Source organism: Gallinula chloropus, assembly GCF_964237585.1.
Source record: "Gallinula chloropus genome assembly, chromosome: 4".
Classification (NCBI taxonomy): domain Eukaryota; kingdom Metazoa; phylum Chordata; class Aves; order Gruiformes; family Rallidae; genus Gallinula; species Gallinula chloropus.
Window position 1 is genome coordinate 28949526 of NC_140088.1, and position 18618 is coordinate 28968143.

Genomic DNA, 18618 nt, shown 5'->3' on the forward strand with positions numbered 1-18618 from the left:
GTAACTATATACCATAAAAGAGAATAGAATTAGGGTCCTGCCATGTCCAACTTGTGTAGACTTTTCAAATGGATTATTCTTCAATGAGGGTACATTCCTAAACTGAGGTAATGTTTTCTCTTTTCCTTTCAGACTACTTTATCATCTTTACTTCCAGTTTGAATCCACTTATTTTTCAATGTGTGTAGAGTTTGGAAAAAAAATGCCTTTTCCTGACTACAGTGTTTTTCATATTAGATGATGACAATAAAAAATACATGCTTTTTTTTTTATTTCAACTAATCAGAATTAAACCCACACACTTCAGATCATGCACAGAATGCAGAGCACTTGTGCAGCTTCACATCTCCGTCTTCCTCTTTACACCAAGTTTTATGAGGAATACAATTCCATAATCCTAGGAACAAACAAGAAATAGCTACAGAAAAAGCATGCGTGTACAAAACATATGCTGAAGGGGGAAAAAGGGAGGAAATTGTATGGATCAAAATCTTAGCTCCATTAAACCCTAAGAACTGAACGGTTGCATGGCAACCGGCAACATCCAAGTTCCAATACCAGCTCTGCCTTGGACTCAGCCAGGGGCCTCGGACAAGACCCCTAACCTGCCCCTCCGTAAAGGGAGGCTCTCAAGAGCTAGCAAAACAAATCCACAAAGTATAGAGCACATTGCGACTAAGTAATTTTAAAATAGAAATTCAAATATTATTTAGAATTACAATAATGACTATCATCTCAATGCAGCTAAAAAATTACCTCTAGCAACCTACTCCACTAAATTACGTTGGGCTAATAACACTAAAGTAACAGTTGTCATGGTTACCAGAAATTTAGAGAAACTCCTGGTGTTCTATTTCAAGCATAACTCTGGTAAATGGAGGAGAGCATACATTAAGAAGCTTTTTTTCAAGTATTTGTCCACAAGAAAATTATATTCCTCTAGAATATATGCACTGTGATAAGACAATTAGCCAGTCACATTAAAAGTTGCTTAGCATAACTATGCAGTAAGAACAAAGCAAGAAAAAAATTCTGTATTTATAACTTCTGAGACCTTCTACAATTATATAAATATATACAAATTATAAAAAAGAACCTTTCACCAAGAGTCAACATGGGTAACACAACCAACAATGGCAACAGAACATGTTTTTTGTTTTATTCAGTAAATTATGCCATCTATTCATTGTTTTTTTTTAAACACGGGATGCAATAAAGCACATTACTAAAACATTTAGGTTTAAGGTATTGTTTTTAGAACATATGTGGGAAGAAGGTTTGGTTCCAACAGAATAAGAACTTCTCAGAAGTACAATCAGAAATAAAACTGTACTTTCGTCAAGACCTGGTAACATTCTGTCATCAGCCAAAAGGACAAATGGAAGTTCAAGATGTATGGGATGTAAAAAAAATCCCATTCTGGCATAAGTTAAATAAATAGAACTAAAATTCTTCCAAAGAACTATTTAGGTTTATACTTTAACTTTGCAAGTGTTCTTCATATCTCATTTACTTTTATCAGTATTTTAAGTGTTAACTGTGGTAACAAGGCTGGCATTGAATAACATACAAAAAGGACTCTTTTTTTCAATCTCTGAGAATTACAGAGTATTATTACAGAACTACAGCCAGCAATACAGTACGTCTGGTGAAAACCTAGAAATACTTGTTTATGGTCATTATCATCTATTACAAGACAGAAAAGGCAGACATACAATTGTGTCACGAATTTGAATACAGAGTTACCATATAACATGGCTAACTTTTTTTTCCCCCTGGCATCAATCCCTAAAAACAAACAAAAATTCACACTAAGGAAAGATTAGATAACAGGCAGGGAACTTCATAAATATGCAGAGAAGTTCCAAGACTGTAACACAGGAGTGATTAGTTCCTGGTCTCCTAAGCATCTTACAGCATAGATTTAATTGTAAAAGACTGATTCCCCCTTCCTTTTATTAAAAGCTATTCGTGTTGATAAAATTATACCATAAAGGTCCATTGTCTTCTTGGTACTTAAAACCAAGATCTTTCTCTGAATAAAGAAATAAGAACAGAAAGCTGGGAATTGATGTCAGTATAACTCATTTCTGGATGAACATGAGAAGAATTCTGTATAGCTATATGGCAAAATTGTTAGCCTCTCACAGTATAATGCCATGGATTATTTTGAGTATGTTTCACTGTAAATGCATGCCAAGTGAGAGAACGTTCATGTGTTATGACACATTAATAAGAGACCGAGAGAGATACTGCACACAGATTACCACATTGCATCTTCTTTCAGCTACAGGAGACAATGGGGAAGATCAAAAGCATCAAGCCTACATCACTATTAACTGAGTTTATTATAGCAGGTTGGAGACTGCGGCTGACTTGTTATCACTGCTAGTGATATTAAATACTTCTAGAGCAGCCATCTGAGGAGATAGTGTCAGGACAAGCTGAAGCACAGATCAGAATCACAGAGGGTGGCCACTCAGGTTGAAGGCAGGCAAAAGTGAGACAAGAAGAAGAAGTGAAGATAGAGGGATGAGTAAAACAGAGTGGGAAATATGATGGAAGTAAACATTAGATATTTAACAAGCATGCCAAATAATTGAGCAATTTGGGGACTTCTGTCCAAAACTATAGATACTATAAATATCAGGTTTTTTGCTCTTTCTAAAGGATTCCTTTGAAACATCAAATGCGACAGGCAATATTCACGCTCTCTTTCATGAGTACAAACAAAAGAACACCTCAGAAATTAACATGGAGCCATATACATAACATATGGCCAGCATAACAGAACTGTTTCGCAGACACCTCTGGAAGCAAACACCTCTAGAATTAAAGTCTGTAGGAAGTAGCTTTTGGGGAGAAAAAGAGCTGACATGCAAATGCCCAGCTTGAAACTCACAATCTGAGATCACGTGTTCTTCCTACACCAGTTTTAATAAAGGTTTATAGAAGTCTGAAGTACTAAGAAGTACTAAGAAAACAGCCAAAGCCTTTCTCTGCAGAACATCATCTCTGCCCTTGTCTAGAGGGCAAACAGCACCAATTCAGTGAAGAAAAGGACAAACCTGCTACAAACTAAATACTTCGCTGTACTCTGAGTTGCAAATACTTCTTTTCCCCCTTCACCACTTTCTGCCTTTGTTTTTTCATACAAACACTGTTTTTACCAATGCAAAAGAAATTAGGATGACGGCAGTCACACTGACTAAAAAAAGCTGCTTTAAACCTACTGGTCAGGCCATGCAAGAGCAAAGCTCTGCAGAACAGCTCCTCTGCTGGGGTCCTGCTGCAGACCTCTTTTTCCCCCTTCTCTTCGTTCAACACATAAGCAAAGCAGAATGTTATCTCTCGTTCCCACACATGCTTCAGCACACTGGATCAGGCAACAAAAAATTCACAAGCCGAGAAAGTAGAATTCTAAGTGCATTCACTTGAAAGGAGATTTGGTACACAGCTTTGGGATTCCTAAACAACCTAAGTTTTAATAATGTCTGTGTGAGCTTGTTCAACATTTCACTCACGACAAGCTTTGTGGGTACTACCTGCCCTACTTAAAGTAATAAGCACAACAGAATTATAACTAACACAGAAGTGTTATCCTGTTCCTGCACACCGTTAAGGGCAACATTGCCTTCTTTAATGCTTCCAAGCTCATTAGAGACAGTGGTTACTTCTTAGTCTGCAATGTAGGTATTTTTACAGGCTAACAGATACACATTAGGTTGGCAGACAGCAGAGCACCCTGTTTCAGCAGCAGAAAATAAATGGAGGCCTTGTGAGAGACAGCATAAGCAATACTGCACAATATTTCTTGGAATACCTACTAAGTACTACAAAAATGGAAGCTACTTCAGGATGTGATGATTGCTTCAGGAGCCTGGGATATCCAGTGGAGTTATTTATTATTACCTGTATTATAAAATTACTTTGGACTGTGTTTGTGACTCCCTGTGCTGGCACAAATACAGATAAAAAATACTCTAATTCTAGATATTTTATCACAGTGAACGAGGCTCATGGCTGCTCAGACATTTACAAACCACTCCACAGTACCTAGAACAGAAGAAGGTGTGACATCTGCCGCAGCCTGATCCAGGTGCAGCCTGCTGGATGTTTCCATCTGACTGATGGCCATTTTTTCACAGAAAAGACAGAGATCAGGAGCTTGACCAGAGTGCACTGCCCTAACTACCAAGTATGGTCTCCCACCTCTGCATGCCACTCACAGTGTATGACCAGGCAAAGCTGAATATTTATTTACTTTCTCCATCACATCTCTCATGTCTCAGCAATCTCTAATTATGCTCTGTTTTTGTCATGGCATTAAATGTCGACCAAACCTAGAAAATCCTCTATGCTATAATATGGGGTTATTACGTATGCAGAGAGGCCTTTCTCACTGCAGAACCTTCCAAAGAAACGCTGAGCTCCTCTACATTATTTTGCTGTGAATTCTCATAGCGCTGCAAGCAGAAAGAAGGTCGAGGCTAAGCCCAGGTGAGTCTATAGCAGGGACTACTAACACCACACACGTGGCAGATCACTAATTCTCTCAGTCTCAACTATGTACAGATTACATTAGACTTCAGTTATATGTGTATTTCTTTTGTCTTTTTAATTTCCTATACTTCATATGATAGGCTATGAGCATAGACGACAGACCACAACTGAGCCCAAAAATATCTATATGAAGTCCATTCCTTTAGCTACCTGCACACAAGCTTTTGCTGGGATTCCAATGTCACAAAGACTCCTGGAGAAGCACTGACAAATCCAGGCTAATGAGCTTGGTTAGACCTAGGTTAGCTCCATCCTGAGCTACTGTGGTATGTCTGTTGTATCATGCATTTCTAGTCAGAACAGAAATAACACAACCGACTAAAGTCCAGGAAAGTTGATTAACTCTGTCTCTAAGCCACTTGGTGTGTGCTCTCTGCAGACCAAGCTGACCTTCACTTTCATGCTAAGCTTCTGGAGCTAGGATATCCCCATGGATAATTTAAATACATGTATATAGTTGCCGTAATTAACAGATACAATTGGCTTTAAAAAAATCTTCAAAATTGATCTTTCTAGTGGAAAACATTTTTTCAGGGTAGGCTTTTTTCCCCCACAATAGCCATGTGTGTGTATCACACAAATAAAAATTTGTGTATCAGGAGTGAGAATTCCTTTTTCAGCAATATGACTTTTAGAATAACCTGTAGCTCTGTGCTCCACAGGGTGTCGTATATACAGCAAGCAGTGTACATACTATCTAGCAGCACACTTCATTTCCTACAGTATCAGAATTTACTACATCAGTGTCAGATTACCTACTTGCCCCTCAACCATGGTAAGGGGGGTGATAGTGGTGGTAAAAATCTTCCTGAGCTACCGTCACTGAGCAATTATTTTGCATGCATATACCAATAAATGTATTTTAATGTCTAGTAAGTTTCTGGTAACATATAACTAAGAATCAAAAATTCCACAGAAATTAGAATCATGATTCGTTTCTAAATCGTTTCTAAATTCGTTTTAAAATCCCAACTCTAATTTATTTTTTTCAGCTACAGTAACATTAATTTTATCTGTCTCTTTAATTTTTAAAACCCATAATTATAAAAAATTCAGACTGAAATCATTCAGGAAAGTAATTTCAAAAGTGATATTAAGAACAGACACATTTCTGCCATTGACATCTTGTTACACTACAGAAGTTCTATTTTTTCCTCCAAATTATTTTACAGGGGAAAAAAAAAAAGATTGTCCTGACAGGCAGTGCTAAGCTGATTTAACCACAATAAAAATATACATGCATGGATTTTGATTTCTTTGAAGTCATTATTTCAGCAAATCTACAACATAAGTATTTGTGAAGTGTGATATGTAATATTTAGCTTAAATATATTTAAAATTGCTAAATGGTTGCTGGGAAGCGCATTTTTATCTTTCCATCAGACAGCCTCATACAGGGTAAAATATGCTGTAAGTGCTTTAATTATTAAAACTTTTGGTTAAAATAAGTGAATATGATCACACCTGGATTGCTTTTGGAATTGGCAAGGAACTAAGGAGTCTTTCATATTTTGGTTACTGGTTCAATTCAGCAGATACCTATGATGTTTATTTGAAATGTGTGGGGTTTTTTTGTTTTGGTTTTTTTTTGATAATGAGCTGTAAAAAAGCAGTTTTCCCTCCACCCATTTCCCCATCCTGATGGGGATGTTCAAAGGATCAGATATATCACCAAGGCTGAAAAAGTAGTTGAGCATTAACTCTCTCTGAACAGTCCTACCAGAACAGCCTGAAAAGCACACAAGGGAAAGTTATTCATTCCCTTGTCCCATCCACCTCCCCAGGCCATTGTGGAATAGCAATGGATGTGTTTACACAGCCTAACAAAGCCAAGAGCAGCCCAGTGAAGGAAGTTCCATGGGCTGTCAGCTGGCACACACTGACAAAATGACCTATTTCACCACTGGAGCACAACAGTTTCACCTGCTTACTGATCTTTATCAGACAGTTCTGGGCTTTCAGAGAAGCAGATCTTGTGACAAAACTGAAATTTAACATAAAAAGGTTATTCTTTTTAGCAGTAAACCTCTTGCAATCTAGTGCAAATTGTAGGTGAGATTAACTTTCCAAAGGATCTTGGGGAACTTCTAACAGATACTTAGTGGGATTTTAACAGGACTTAATTTGTGGACTGCTGTGTTTCAGGAGACATTTGAAACTTCCAACTTTCTATGTGATCAAAGACTTCCTATCTCCACACCCTCAACAACTCAGGAGCTACAATGCCCAGGTGACCTAAGCGCTTACCCGTTAGGCCTCAGGTCAGGCAGGGGCCTGTCCAGCGGCAGCCGATCGCTCAGGTAAGCGTTGTAGCCGTAATACTGGAATTGCTTCAGCGCAACACGTCTGTTTTCAGGACTGAGATCCTGGCCCCAGTGTGCAAAGAGCGATGAGTCAGTGAACGCTTCAGCAGGATTTTCTTCCAGTTTTGGTGGAGCTTCTGCAAAAGACAAAAAGAAACTATTTTAGACTTTCATTCCAACAGCCTCTAGGGTATGTTACTTTAAAAAGCTTAGGGAGAACATTGCACAGCACAGGCTGCTGGCTTACAGCATCTCTAAGTCTTTCACATAACGTGCCTTCACACCCTTCTTAGTGGCAGTGTAACAATTAGCTTTTTGGGCTCAAAATTTAATATTTAAAATATAGTTAGTTAAAAACAATTATTTTTCATCACAATCAGACTGAAGGCCAGGATGGATAAGTCTAAATTAAATTTCAAAAGGATCATTATCAGACTACGAGAATGTTGTTTTTATATGCAAAGATGAACTATTTAATTTCAGCCTGAATTATCTTGCTAGAAAAGGATTAGAGTTTTGTAGGGGAAAAACAAAGGAAGAGTCTGTACAGAACACACAAAATGGCTGCCAACATCCGTGTATAAGTAAGTTATTTGAAACTACAGATTCAACAGAGAAAAAATTCACTGCACTTGGCATCCATGTTTAAACCAGTTTCAGTCATGCAATATTTTTACAGTCCAATTTATCAGCCCAGGCTATTTGAATTTTTAGCCCATGTTTAGATATGTACAATGTTGCCACTGGTATGGACATTCATGTTATTCTAAAATACTTTCGTTCACCAAGGCCACGTATCTGGCTGCTGAAACAAACAGAAGGTGAGAATTTAAAGAAGAGCTCCAGTACAATGAAATCACAGCATTTGTTCTTGATATTTAATTACCTAAGATGTCTGTTCAAAGTGAATCTATAGGTTCTCTGTAACAGCACCATTTCACTCCTTCAATCAGCCCTTCAGTCTTTACTCTGGTGACTACACAATCTAACCCAGACAACCCCGTGCTTCTGTAAATACTTTACAACATACAGTACTTTAACTTCCAGAAAATGAAGGCCTTTTATTCTTTGTGAATCACAGGTTTATAGGTGGATCAGGGCCAAGTAAGGTATTTGATCTGTCTGTTAAAATTATTTACAAATATTCTCCATATTTATTAACAAGTAGCCAACTAAATAAAAATAAAGTCTCACAACCATAACTGCTTGGTCATACAGAGACTTAAAAAAATAAAAGTGAATCTTTGAAAAATCTTCAAATGTGTCCATGAGGCAGAAACTTCAGCTGTGTCCAAAATCCTCCTCAGCACACACATAGTTACCTACAGACCTGAGAGGTAGCTTAAGCTAGCTAATGGAAACATCTGAAGAGAACAGTTTGTGCAGTATAACAGCATATACCACCAGAATCTTGACTCCCAAAGAATGCCAGAAAACATGTTCTTTCATCTCTTACTAAAAGAACCCAAAATATAAAAAGATAGTAATTTGAGAAGATTAAGTTTTTTGATTTGTTCAAGATGTTTTCTTTTTTCACCCCTCAACAATACCGACAGGAAACTAATGACACTTCCTTCCCTGCATTGCATTCCAACCTCTGTAATATGTAATGTTTCTTTACTTGTCTAAGTGCTGCCTCCCAGTCTGAATCCTGGAAGCATCTCCAATTCTTCAGAGATTAAAGACATGCTAAACCCTCAGTCACACAAGGAAAACTACTCTGACAGGCCCTGCTACCATACAGATAAATATGAGTGGAGCTTGTGAGTTTACATACAACTCTGCAATTGACAATAATAAAAAATAGAAAATAATACAAAAAATCATACAAAAACTCCACATAACTAATTTCAATTTCGACAAAGAATCTCAGAAACTATCTTCATATCATAAGATGTATTTAGGTCATATAAGTTCCTGATTCTAGCCAGTAGAAATTCATATTTCTCAGCACTTTTCAAAAATTTGGACATTCGTGCTAATCAAGGAAACTATGCAAGTACTCGTTCAACCTGTTGTGTGTTATATTAATCTGGATTTCTCCAAATCAAGCACACTTGGATAAGTACACAAGAATAATTTTCCGTGGATGAAGAGCTATCCCAGAAGCAGCTCCCCTCATGGAATCACACACACAAGCACCTATAGGATTTTATGGATTTTGTGGGCAAGAGTATTTCCTAAAGTGATCTATGAATTTCTTGCTCACTGAAAAAGCGCTCAGCAATCCAGGTTGTGTCTGCAAAATGAAGATTTTCCAGCAATGGGTATCTGTGAATTTAGTTTACAGGCTCTAATAAGCCACTTGCCAAATGCAATCATTTTTTGTATACTAAGTAAACACGTTATTTTAATGTGTTACTCTATGGGGGAAAAAAATCATTATCAAGAAGTTCCAATTACAATGTCAATCAACAGAATTAAGCGTGCATGTCTGATGACAAAAGTATTTCTTCCCTTCATTTGGCTGAAAACCCTTGTAGGAACTGACTATTCAGGCAGTCTCTCTCAAGAAATAAAAACAATTACTATAAGACTATCAGCTGCCTTTCGACTAGTCAACAAGTGCATTTGATGTCTGAGCCTCTAAAAACAGGTCTGAAGTCTTCTTACCATTTGCTCTACAATTACAGAGTGATCATGGGAAGCTAAGGCTCAAAGGTGAGCCAGGTAAGTAGTACTGCCTGAAGCAATACTAAAGTAGGCACGTTTATGTGCTCAGTTATCACTAAAGAGGAAAGATCAGTTCCATTTTTCCTGTGGGAAGAAAGCTTACTGTCCATGGTGCACTGCTACAAATGTTAACGAGAGGTCTTCTTCACATTAACTTTTCGTGTCATGCAAAGATCAGCACTGTACATAGACATGATGCTGGTATTAACTCTTGACAGACTACCAGAGACAAGATGTCAGTTGTATACTTAGGGTGAGGAGGTCTCCTTTCAGAAGCCTGGCTGGTCATGGTACCAGCATGTTGGTCACAGACTGCTTACCTGAGACAAAAAAACTCAAACTTGCAGCTTGTTTTCCATAAGGATATGCATGTCTTGAGCTCATGCTTTCTGGATCATGTTTACTAGTTATGTAACTATTCTTAATAGAAAATCTATTGCTTCATCTAATCTCACTGAATGCAGCCTCCAAATGGAATATCCTCTTTTTATTGCTCATTACTGTGGTGAGTTGACCTTAGCTGGAAACCAGATGTCCACCAAAGCACAAAGGCATCACTCCCCTCCTCAGCTGGACAGAGGAGAGAAAATATAACAAAAGGCTTGTGGGTTGAGATAAGGACAGAGGACAGAGAGAGATCACCCACCAATTACCATAACAGGCAAATAACTGTAGCTCCCTCTACCCCCCTACCAAAACCTTGCCAAGTAAACCCAATACCATTATACAGAATAAATTAGAAGAATCACTTTGAAATCCATTTGTATGTATTTTTATTAGTAATCGAAGCTTGAATGAACATGTGTTATTATTGACCTTGTAATTAACCACACACCCCCAGAGGTTTCAATAGCAATATCAGGTGCACAGCAAGGTCTGGGTAGCAGAGGGACTGCAGGAGTGGCCTCTGTGGGGGGTGGCCAAACATAGCCACTTCCCCAACAGCATCCCTGCTAGCCAAAACTGAGCCCATCAGTGAACTTGGTGACACTTCTATAAGAAACTATTTAAGGAAGGGTAGAAAATGACCAGGAGGAAGGAAAAACGATACAAGGGAGCAGCAAACAGAACAGGGGAAACAAGGATATGAGAGAAGATCTAGGTCAGTCATGTTGTCTTTGTTTCCTAATACCTAAGTTGGTAATTAAAGATTTGGACTAACTGGTGAGGAAATTAAATCCTTGCTTTCTTCACAGGTTGTAGAAACAAGCGGCAAAAGGACACATGTCCATCCCCTATCATTAGTAAGGAACTTCAGACAAGCAGTGTGTTAGAAGGAACAAGACAAGACAGTTATGCACTTATACTGATCTCAACTGCTGCAGTGTACCAGTGTATCTCTTTCCTTCCTCTCCCTTCATTTGTTGTCTGTTTATAACCTACATATAGCATCATTTGATAATAACTAAGATGGAACAGGTATTGCTAAGGCTACCATGAAAATGCAATTATTTCCTGGGTAGCAGTACAGGACAACCAACTAATTTACAACGGGATTTTTAATTTATGAAAGCAAGTAAATGAAGACTACTGTATCCAACTTTAACTGTAGCAGTCTTCAAGCATCTTGATAGAATCACAGAATAGTTTGAGTTGGAAGGAACCTCAAAGATCATCTAGTTCCAAATCCCTGCCATGGGCAGGGACACCCTCCACTAGACCAGGCTGCCCAAAGCCCCATCCAACCTGGCCATGAACACTGCTAGGGAGAGGGCAGCCACAGCTTCTCTGGGCAGCCTGTACCAGGGCCTCACCACCCTTATGGTAAAGAATTTCTTCCTAATACCTAATCTAAATCTTCCTTCTTTCAGTTTAAATCCATTACCCCTTGCCTTATCACTATACTCCCTGATAAACAGTCTCTCTCCATGTTTCCTGTAGGCTCCATTTAGGTACTGGAAGGCTGAAATAAGGTCTCCCCAGAGCCTTGTCTACTTCAAATTCACTTCTCATTTTATCTTGGCAAAATATAATTATTTAATTACTATTTGCATAATGTAATTATTTAATTACATAGAGATTTTTTTTCTACCCAACAAATGCACATCTCTCTCAGAACCATGAATGGCATCTCTAATAGTATTGATGCATCAGCTATGCAAGGTTCAGCAGGGACTCTTCTGGAAAGACTGTGTTCAGTTTTGTCACCAGTATCATTTTACGTTGCATCAAACTATTTCCTGTGTATCTGCCATGCAAGGGCTGATTCTGCCCATTCATATCAAGATTTAAGAAAGACCATGAGAACATGTTTTCATGCATGCGGGCTGATTTGAGTTTCAACAGCCTTAACTAATAAGTTCATGAACTTATGTAATAACATTAACAGCTGGCATTTAGCAGATTAAATGGCTAAGGAATACTGCCATATTTAATCTAATTTCAGTGGTACTTAAAGCACAATGATGCTAGTGCATCTATAAGGAATAATTTTAAAAGCAATTTAGCATCTAAATATATAATTGGCACAGTGGCTGTTTGTATTGTACCCTGAGCCATCTACAGAAGCATTTAAGCTTTTAAAAAAAGTCAGCTGTCCTCTCTTCCAATATGCATCTGCAGTTAACAAGTACTTGGTTTACAGAAGAGGTCATAAAGATAGCCCTGAACAGTAAGGTTCAGTACTTCACAAGTCAGTACACTGCAAGAGCTTTATCCTCCTCTGTCATGCTTACTTTGGACCATCAATTGCTGCCAGTAATACATTTTTTCCCCTCTTTTATTTTTTATCTTACTTATTTTCCTAAGCTGTACACTGCATTATCTGTCCATGACCAATGCAAAACTGACTTTGTTGTGATGTTTTTTATTATTTCTCGTTGTCTGTCTCTGCTTGATGTTTCAGCCTCCTTAGGTGTTATTCACCATTTCTACAAATAGCACCACAAGGCCTTGAAGTAAAGAACCTGTATGTCAGAGGGCATCAAGATAGTACACTCAGGCATAAGAGGTTCCTAAAAGGAGGTTGTAGCCAGGTGGGTGTTCGACTCTTCTCCCAGGTAATAAGTGATAGGATAAAAGCAAATAACCCCAAGTTACACCATGGGAGATTTAGATTGGATATTGGGGAAAATTTCTTCACTGATAGGGTTGTTAAGCTTTGGAACAGGCTGCCCAGGGAAGTGGCTGAGTCACCATCCCTGGAGGTAGATGTGGCACTTGGGGACATAGCTTAATGGTGGGTTTGGTAGTGCTAGGTTAACAGCTGGTCTTGATCTCAAAAGTCATTTCCAAACTAACAATTCTATGAAAAAAAAATAGTTAGAAATGATGCCAGGATGCACGCAGTAAGGCTCTCATCACGTACTCTTCTGAGTTGTCCAGTGCTTAACAGTTTGATTTACCAGTCTAGAAAGGATGGAGCAGGCCACAATTAAAGAGATGCAGTAACCACACATTACCTTAAAAGGTGGAATCATGATGTAAATCTAAGTAGACTGTCATTAAAGACAAAATAACCCTCAGCTCTCTGATGTTCAGCAGCTAGATTACCGTGAAGTCAGAAGAAACTAATAAATGCTTTTATGAAAGAGTTCCATAGTTTGAAGAAACCAGAACTAACTTTCTTACACAACCTCAGGAGCCTTTAAATTCTTGAGACAATTATAAAGAAGCTCACATCAACTTTATGTGCTAGATTGTCTCCAATGGTACTCTGAGAATCGTTTCAGGATTTTGAGTACTGACAAGTGGCCTCAGACTCTGACTCCCAGAACTCAAAAAAAAAAAGGTAATCTATATTCTATTTCTTGCAGGCAACAGCATTTCAGCTTTCTGTGGAAGGAAGGATTCTTTCATCCTTTTCTTTTACGTGTGCCCTTCATCTGTTAGCCAATCTAGACCCTCTCTAGCCCTTCAGAGGCGATTCTACCTGACAGGTAAAATCCCAGACTTGCATTGGCTCATAAAGCCTTGATATAGCTTTTTGAAGTGTCACACAGGAAGATACACACAGATCGTATTTTCAAAGTCTACTGTAATTAATGCAAACATGTATCAGCACCCTTAATAATTACAGTCTGACAATTCCCATCTTGGAAGGCTGAACCTATGCATGATGCTGCTATAAATCCTCTATCAGATGAATGAGCCCCTGAAATGAAAACATTATCTCCTTGTTTGTACAGTGAGAGGAAACACTCACAAGCAACAGAAAAGCAGCTCTTCAAGATGCAATAATGTATCAGTCATGAAGAAGAGTATTCTCGGAAGTCAAAAAGCTAAAGTGACAGTAACAGTAGCAAAGAGAAAAAAAAATTACAATACTGTTGACAAGGTGTCAATATTAATATTGTTTGGTGCTGAAAAGTGAATTTTACTGTTTACTGTTTTACTGTTTTGAATATCTAAGTTAATCCTCCTCTCAGAGTCTAGTATTGTTTCCAAAGAACTGACTTTAACAGAAGTGCAGCTAAGAACAAAATTAAATACTTAAGTGGGTTAAATTCTGCTACCGCTGCTCACTTACAGCTCAACAGGTCATACTGAAGTTGCCAAGGTTCCTCAAAGACACTGACAAAGCCTGTCAGAGTCTGTACAGAGTACAAAGAGCAGTGAAGCCCTCATATTAAAAAATAAGAGTCAGATCCAAGCTACATACAAACCACACAACCACCCTGAGACAATCCAGCTCAATATCCAGTCATTGCGTATTCCAGCACAATCTGTAGTTAGTGTCAACACTGGGCAGATCAGACAGGGAATGAGGAAAAAAACCACCACTCAAAAATGTGATCCTTTCTTGAAAAGCCAGAAGTCAGAAGCCATGCTAATACTACAAATAGTAGACGACCAGTACGAAATTTTAAAAACTAAACTGTGCACATACAGAAGGAAATGCCCAAAACACTCTCAACAAGTTGACATCATTGAGAACTTGAAGCACAATTTATTATTATTAATATTATTAATACTACTGCACTTTAATGCAGCCAATACACGCCCATAATGCTAAACTACTAGAGAGCTGCTAAAAACACAGAATCTCTTAGAGAAATTTGATCTTTTTCTGATAAACAATCTCATGCTTATTGTGTGTGTTAAGGTGGAAATTCAGTCTGGTACTGCTGCTTAGCACAAGCATTTTCTCTCCCTGAAGTCACTTACAAATTCTAGAAACCTAAATATCGGGTGATGTTTTCCCTATGTGAATGACACAAGTAGCTATGAACTGAAGAACCAGTGAGAGGCATTTGAGGTCTTTACCCACATTCATATCCACACCAAAGTACTCTGCATTTTTTTCTCTTTCATTTTTGGCCAAATAAGCTGTCCTAGAGCCCCACACCCTCAGGAAGCCTGAGGTGGGCTGGGTCTCGCTCGGAGCCACACCAACACCAGCACACATGAACAGTACACGCAAAGCATCTGAACAACCTATAGGTCCCTAAAAAGTCACTGCACAGAAATTACTTTCCACTGAAGACGACTCAAAATGTGCTCAGCGCTAGAGGGCAGTGCGAGAAACAGGAACATTGGTCTCCTAACGAGAAATAGGAAGCTTTTAAGATTTCTTAGGAACTGGTCACAGAGCTTTCAGAACTCCAAGTAGCAAAATTATAAACTCCTAATTAACCAGCAAATTCTATTACAGTGGTTATTTCCTAAAGGTAAAGCAAATTCTAAAGTATACCACGTGGGTGCATGCGAACAACACTTCATAGAAACGTGGTCTTGGTAATGGTTCTCTATTTCTGCTGTACACACTAGAAGTAGCCCATTGTTATTTAAGGTGAAAACACCTTAAATCCTGGCCATTGTTGTTTCTACCAGGTATCTTTTTAACTTATTGGAAAGAGTTTATAAATGGAAATATGTATTTCCAAGTGCAATTAATTTCATCTGACAATATTTACCAGATGAAAACATAAACCTTTCTGACCGGTACCAATACTGCCCTTTGAAGGCCTTCTGTATCCCTTGACAGCAGCAAATGGGTAAAAGGCTGATTTTAAAAAAATACACTATAGGGATATTGAAGACTGAGGAGTACCAAGTTCCAAATCTTCGGACTTCCTAAACCACATTTTTAAGATCATCCAAAGCAATGCTCATCTGCATTCCTCACACTTGGAAACCAGATTTTTAAAAAGCATCAATTCATTTAAAGGAACACATAACTGCTGAACTACAGGCTTTCAAGATAAAGGGTGGCCAGAAGCATTATTTATTGCCACTTGAAGGACTACTGTTGTCTTCATTGCAAGAAATAAATTTTAAATTGCAAACTTATTTTTAATTTCAAAAAATTCTTTACTTAAAGCACAAACTTAAACTTAACCCATAGGCAAACATGTAGCAGTATTCAAATAATAGTCTAATGATACAATAATAAACTGCCAAAAACTATCTGAAAATTAATTTAGCAGCTTCATTTCAGTTTGTGATTTGTAAACCATACCATTATAAACTGCAGTGCAACTGGCATAAACTGGTAGTGGTACCCATAATGAAATGGGCACAATTGCCAATTTAATTTTTCAGAGAAGCACCATGATAGTCATGGTTCTGGTTAGCAAGTATAAACCCCCTTCCACAATGCTCATTAGATCAAACTGCCAACTAAAGTGCTAAACCAGTTTAAGCTAATCATCTCTGATCTCAGCTGTTTTGTGAGAATTACAGCACTGGCCTAACATGTTTTCTGTCTTGGACCAAGAAGACAGGAGTGCTGACACACGTAGCAGCCACCTTAGAGTTATTTGTGATAGCGTTTTTCAAAATTCCCATCAAATTGTGTTGCTGAGAGCACTGTACAAACAAAAAGAAAAGAATATACACAAACTAACCCCTAATTTCACAGTAGAGTCAAATGCTCAGTAACTTCATACAGAAGTTCCATTGACTTGTGTGCCTTCAGGAGGACTTGAACAAACAGCTTCCATGTGTACAACCTCATGGTAAGCAAGCCAAAAAGGTGACCAGAGGTTCTCTGGGAGAAAGGAGGGGGAGACCAGTGAATGTTAAGGAGGAGAAACAGTAGCAAGCCCAGGAACCCTTCAGCTGGATACCGAGGACTGAGGCGGCAGAGAGGTAGGGAAGGAGGTGGCCATTCCACAGTGACTCCAGCCTCCTCCTGTCTCCTCTCCCCCACTAGCACCCGACTAGTTCCTCCCAGCACAATTACTAAATAATAAAAATGCTTGTTGATTACATCCTACTGTCTTCATAGCCAAACAAATCCTTGAATATACCGGGGACTTGGATTCCTCAAGTCTTAGCAAGTATGGAAAGGTTTGCAAAGCAAGCTGAAAGGGTACAGTTGTATGCTCAATGAAATCTCCTTATTAAGAGCACTCTGCAAAGCCAACAAAACAAACCAGGTTCCACAGTAAGGCAGAGAATCAGAGACCTCTAAAAGACACAGCATAGTGAGTTGCTGTGCACAAAAGGAATATAAAAAGATTCAGAATATTCCACTGATTGTAACTGCACATATTCCTAAATTTAGGCATCTGCTTATGTGCTTACTAAAAAAGGAATCTCATCTGCATTTAATGAATAGCAGGCCACATTTTTCTTTGGGATTACTGGAGTTTGCATCTGTGCAGCTGAGAGGATTTAAAAGCTCAGTGTGTTTTATATCATAAACACAAATCTATGTCACCTGAAGTAAACACGAAAGCACTTAAGTATTTTGAAAACTTTGTTACCACAAGCTGTCAGGCTGTGACACTAATTGGAGCCATATGTACAGCTTTTACTTATATACAAAACTGAGGAGTCACACCAAAAGTAAAGTCCACATGAGGAAACAGAAATTAGCTCTCTTCTACACTCACCCAACTCAAAGCACCAAAAATAGGTTTCCTCTTTCAGTAATCACATAAAATGAGATTTTTCTCTGCTTACTGGGCCATACTGCATTTGCTTAGATTAGTTCTTCACCGATTTCCATTCAATCCTTTGAGGAATTTTGTTTTGGCCCCTTCTTCACAAACACAAAAATTTTAGAGAGCAGCAGCTCCCCTTCTCAAGACAGCCTTTCCACTTTTTGTAAATGCTTTCAACATTATCATAAACACTGTAAACTTTCACCAAAGTCTATCACCGGCATCTCAGTAAATAGCCATTTTGGTAAGTTGGCCTGTGCTCGACAGGCCTCCCATTTCAGAAGGACTTTGCAAACACTTGCAGATAGAGTTGCACCTACTTGGAGTTAGTTCACACTTTCACGTTTTTGTCTAGGCTACCTCAAAAGTCAGAGAGGAACTTCAGATCTGAATAGTGGGAAAGCCAAGTCTACTATGTAACGATTCTTATAACCAGGCCTAGAAAGACTGGCACATGATTCTCTCAGTGTTGCCGAAACCTTTCACTGTTTCATGATATAGAGAGAGTGGTGAGGTGCTGGAACAGGCTGCCCAGAGAGGTGGTGGATGCTCCATCCCTGGAGGTGTCCAAGGCCAGGTTGGATGGGGCCCAGAGCAACCTTGTGTAGATCCAGGCCTGGAGGTTGGTGGCCCTGCCTGTGGCAGGGGGGTTGGACCTCCATGATCCTTGTGGTCCCTTCCAACCCAGACCATTCTATGAAACATCAAGAAATCTCAAGAACAGGGCAGTTTTGAAGAGCCCACATGCATGTCGGTAAAAGCATCTTCCATCCCTATTTGCCATTGTTTTCTTCAAGTTTTCTTCATCAGTAGCAGGGAGCAAGTACATTGCAATAAACCACCTAAGCATGATACAGCTGCACCAATTCGTAGAAAAACATGAATGACAAGCCCCCTCTCCCATGTTTGACAGCAAGTACATGATTTGTGCTAATGTTAATAGCACTAATAAACTGAAACTGACAAGATCTCATGAATTGTCCCTGAAATAGTATGAAAAAGTAAAGAAAATGCAATGCAATGAAATGAAGTCCTCAAGTTTAGTAGGTATTTGGTAAATGCTGTATCTTTAACTTAATTTTGGAAAAAGGGCAGTAAGTCAGAAACACACTAAAAGAAGATAAGTCACGAAGACAACCAGCAGTCTGCATCAACAGAAAGCAGAGGATTTTCTACATTATATCCAGCAAATACTGGTTTGTTTACTGTTCTCAGCTATATGCACTGCCTATCTGACAACTAGGTAA

General features: G+C 38.6%; 1 protein-coding gene across 1 annotated transcript in view; it reads right to left on the reverse strand.

Moving 5' to 3' along the window:
• The window catches only part of GALNT18 (polypeptide N-acetylgalactosaminyltransferase 18), a 227541-nt gene that overhangs the window by 111957 nt on the left and 96966 nt on the right, over positions 1–18618 (reverse strand). Inside the window, exon 3 of the mRNA XM_084264078.1 lies at positions 6811–7003. Within this exon, the coding sequence (XP_084120204.1) occupies positions 6811–7003 (193 nt within the window). The remainder of the gene's footprint in view (positions 1–6810; positions 7004–18618) is intronic.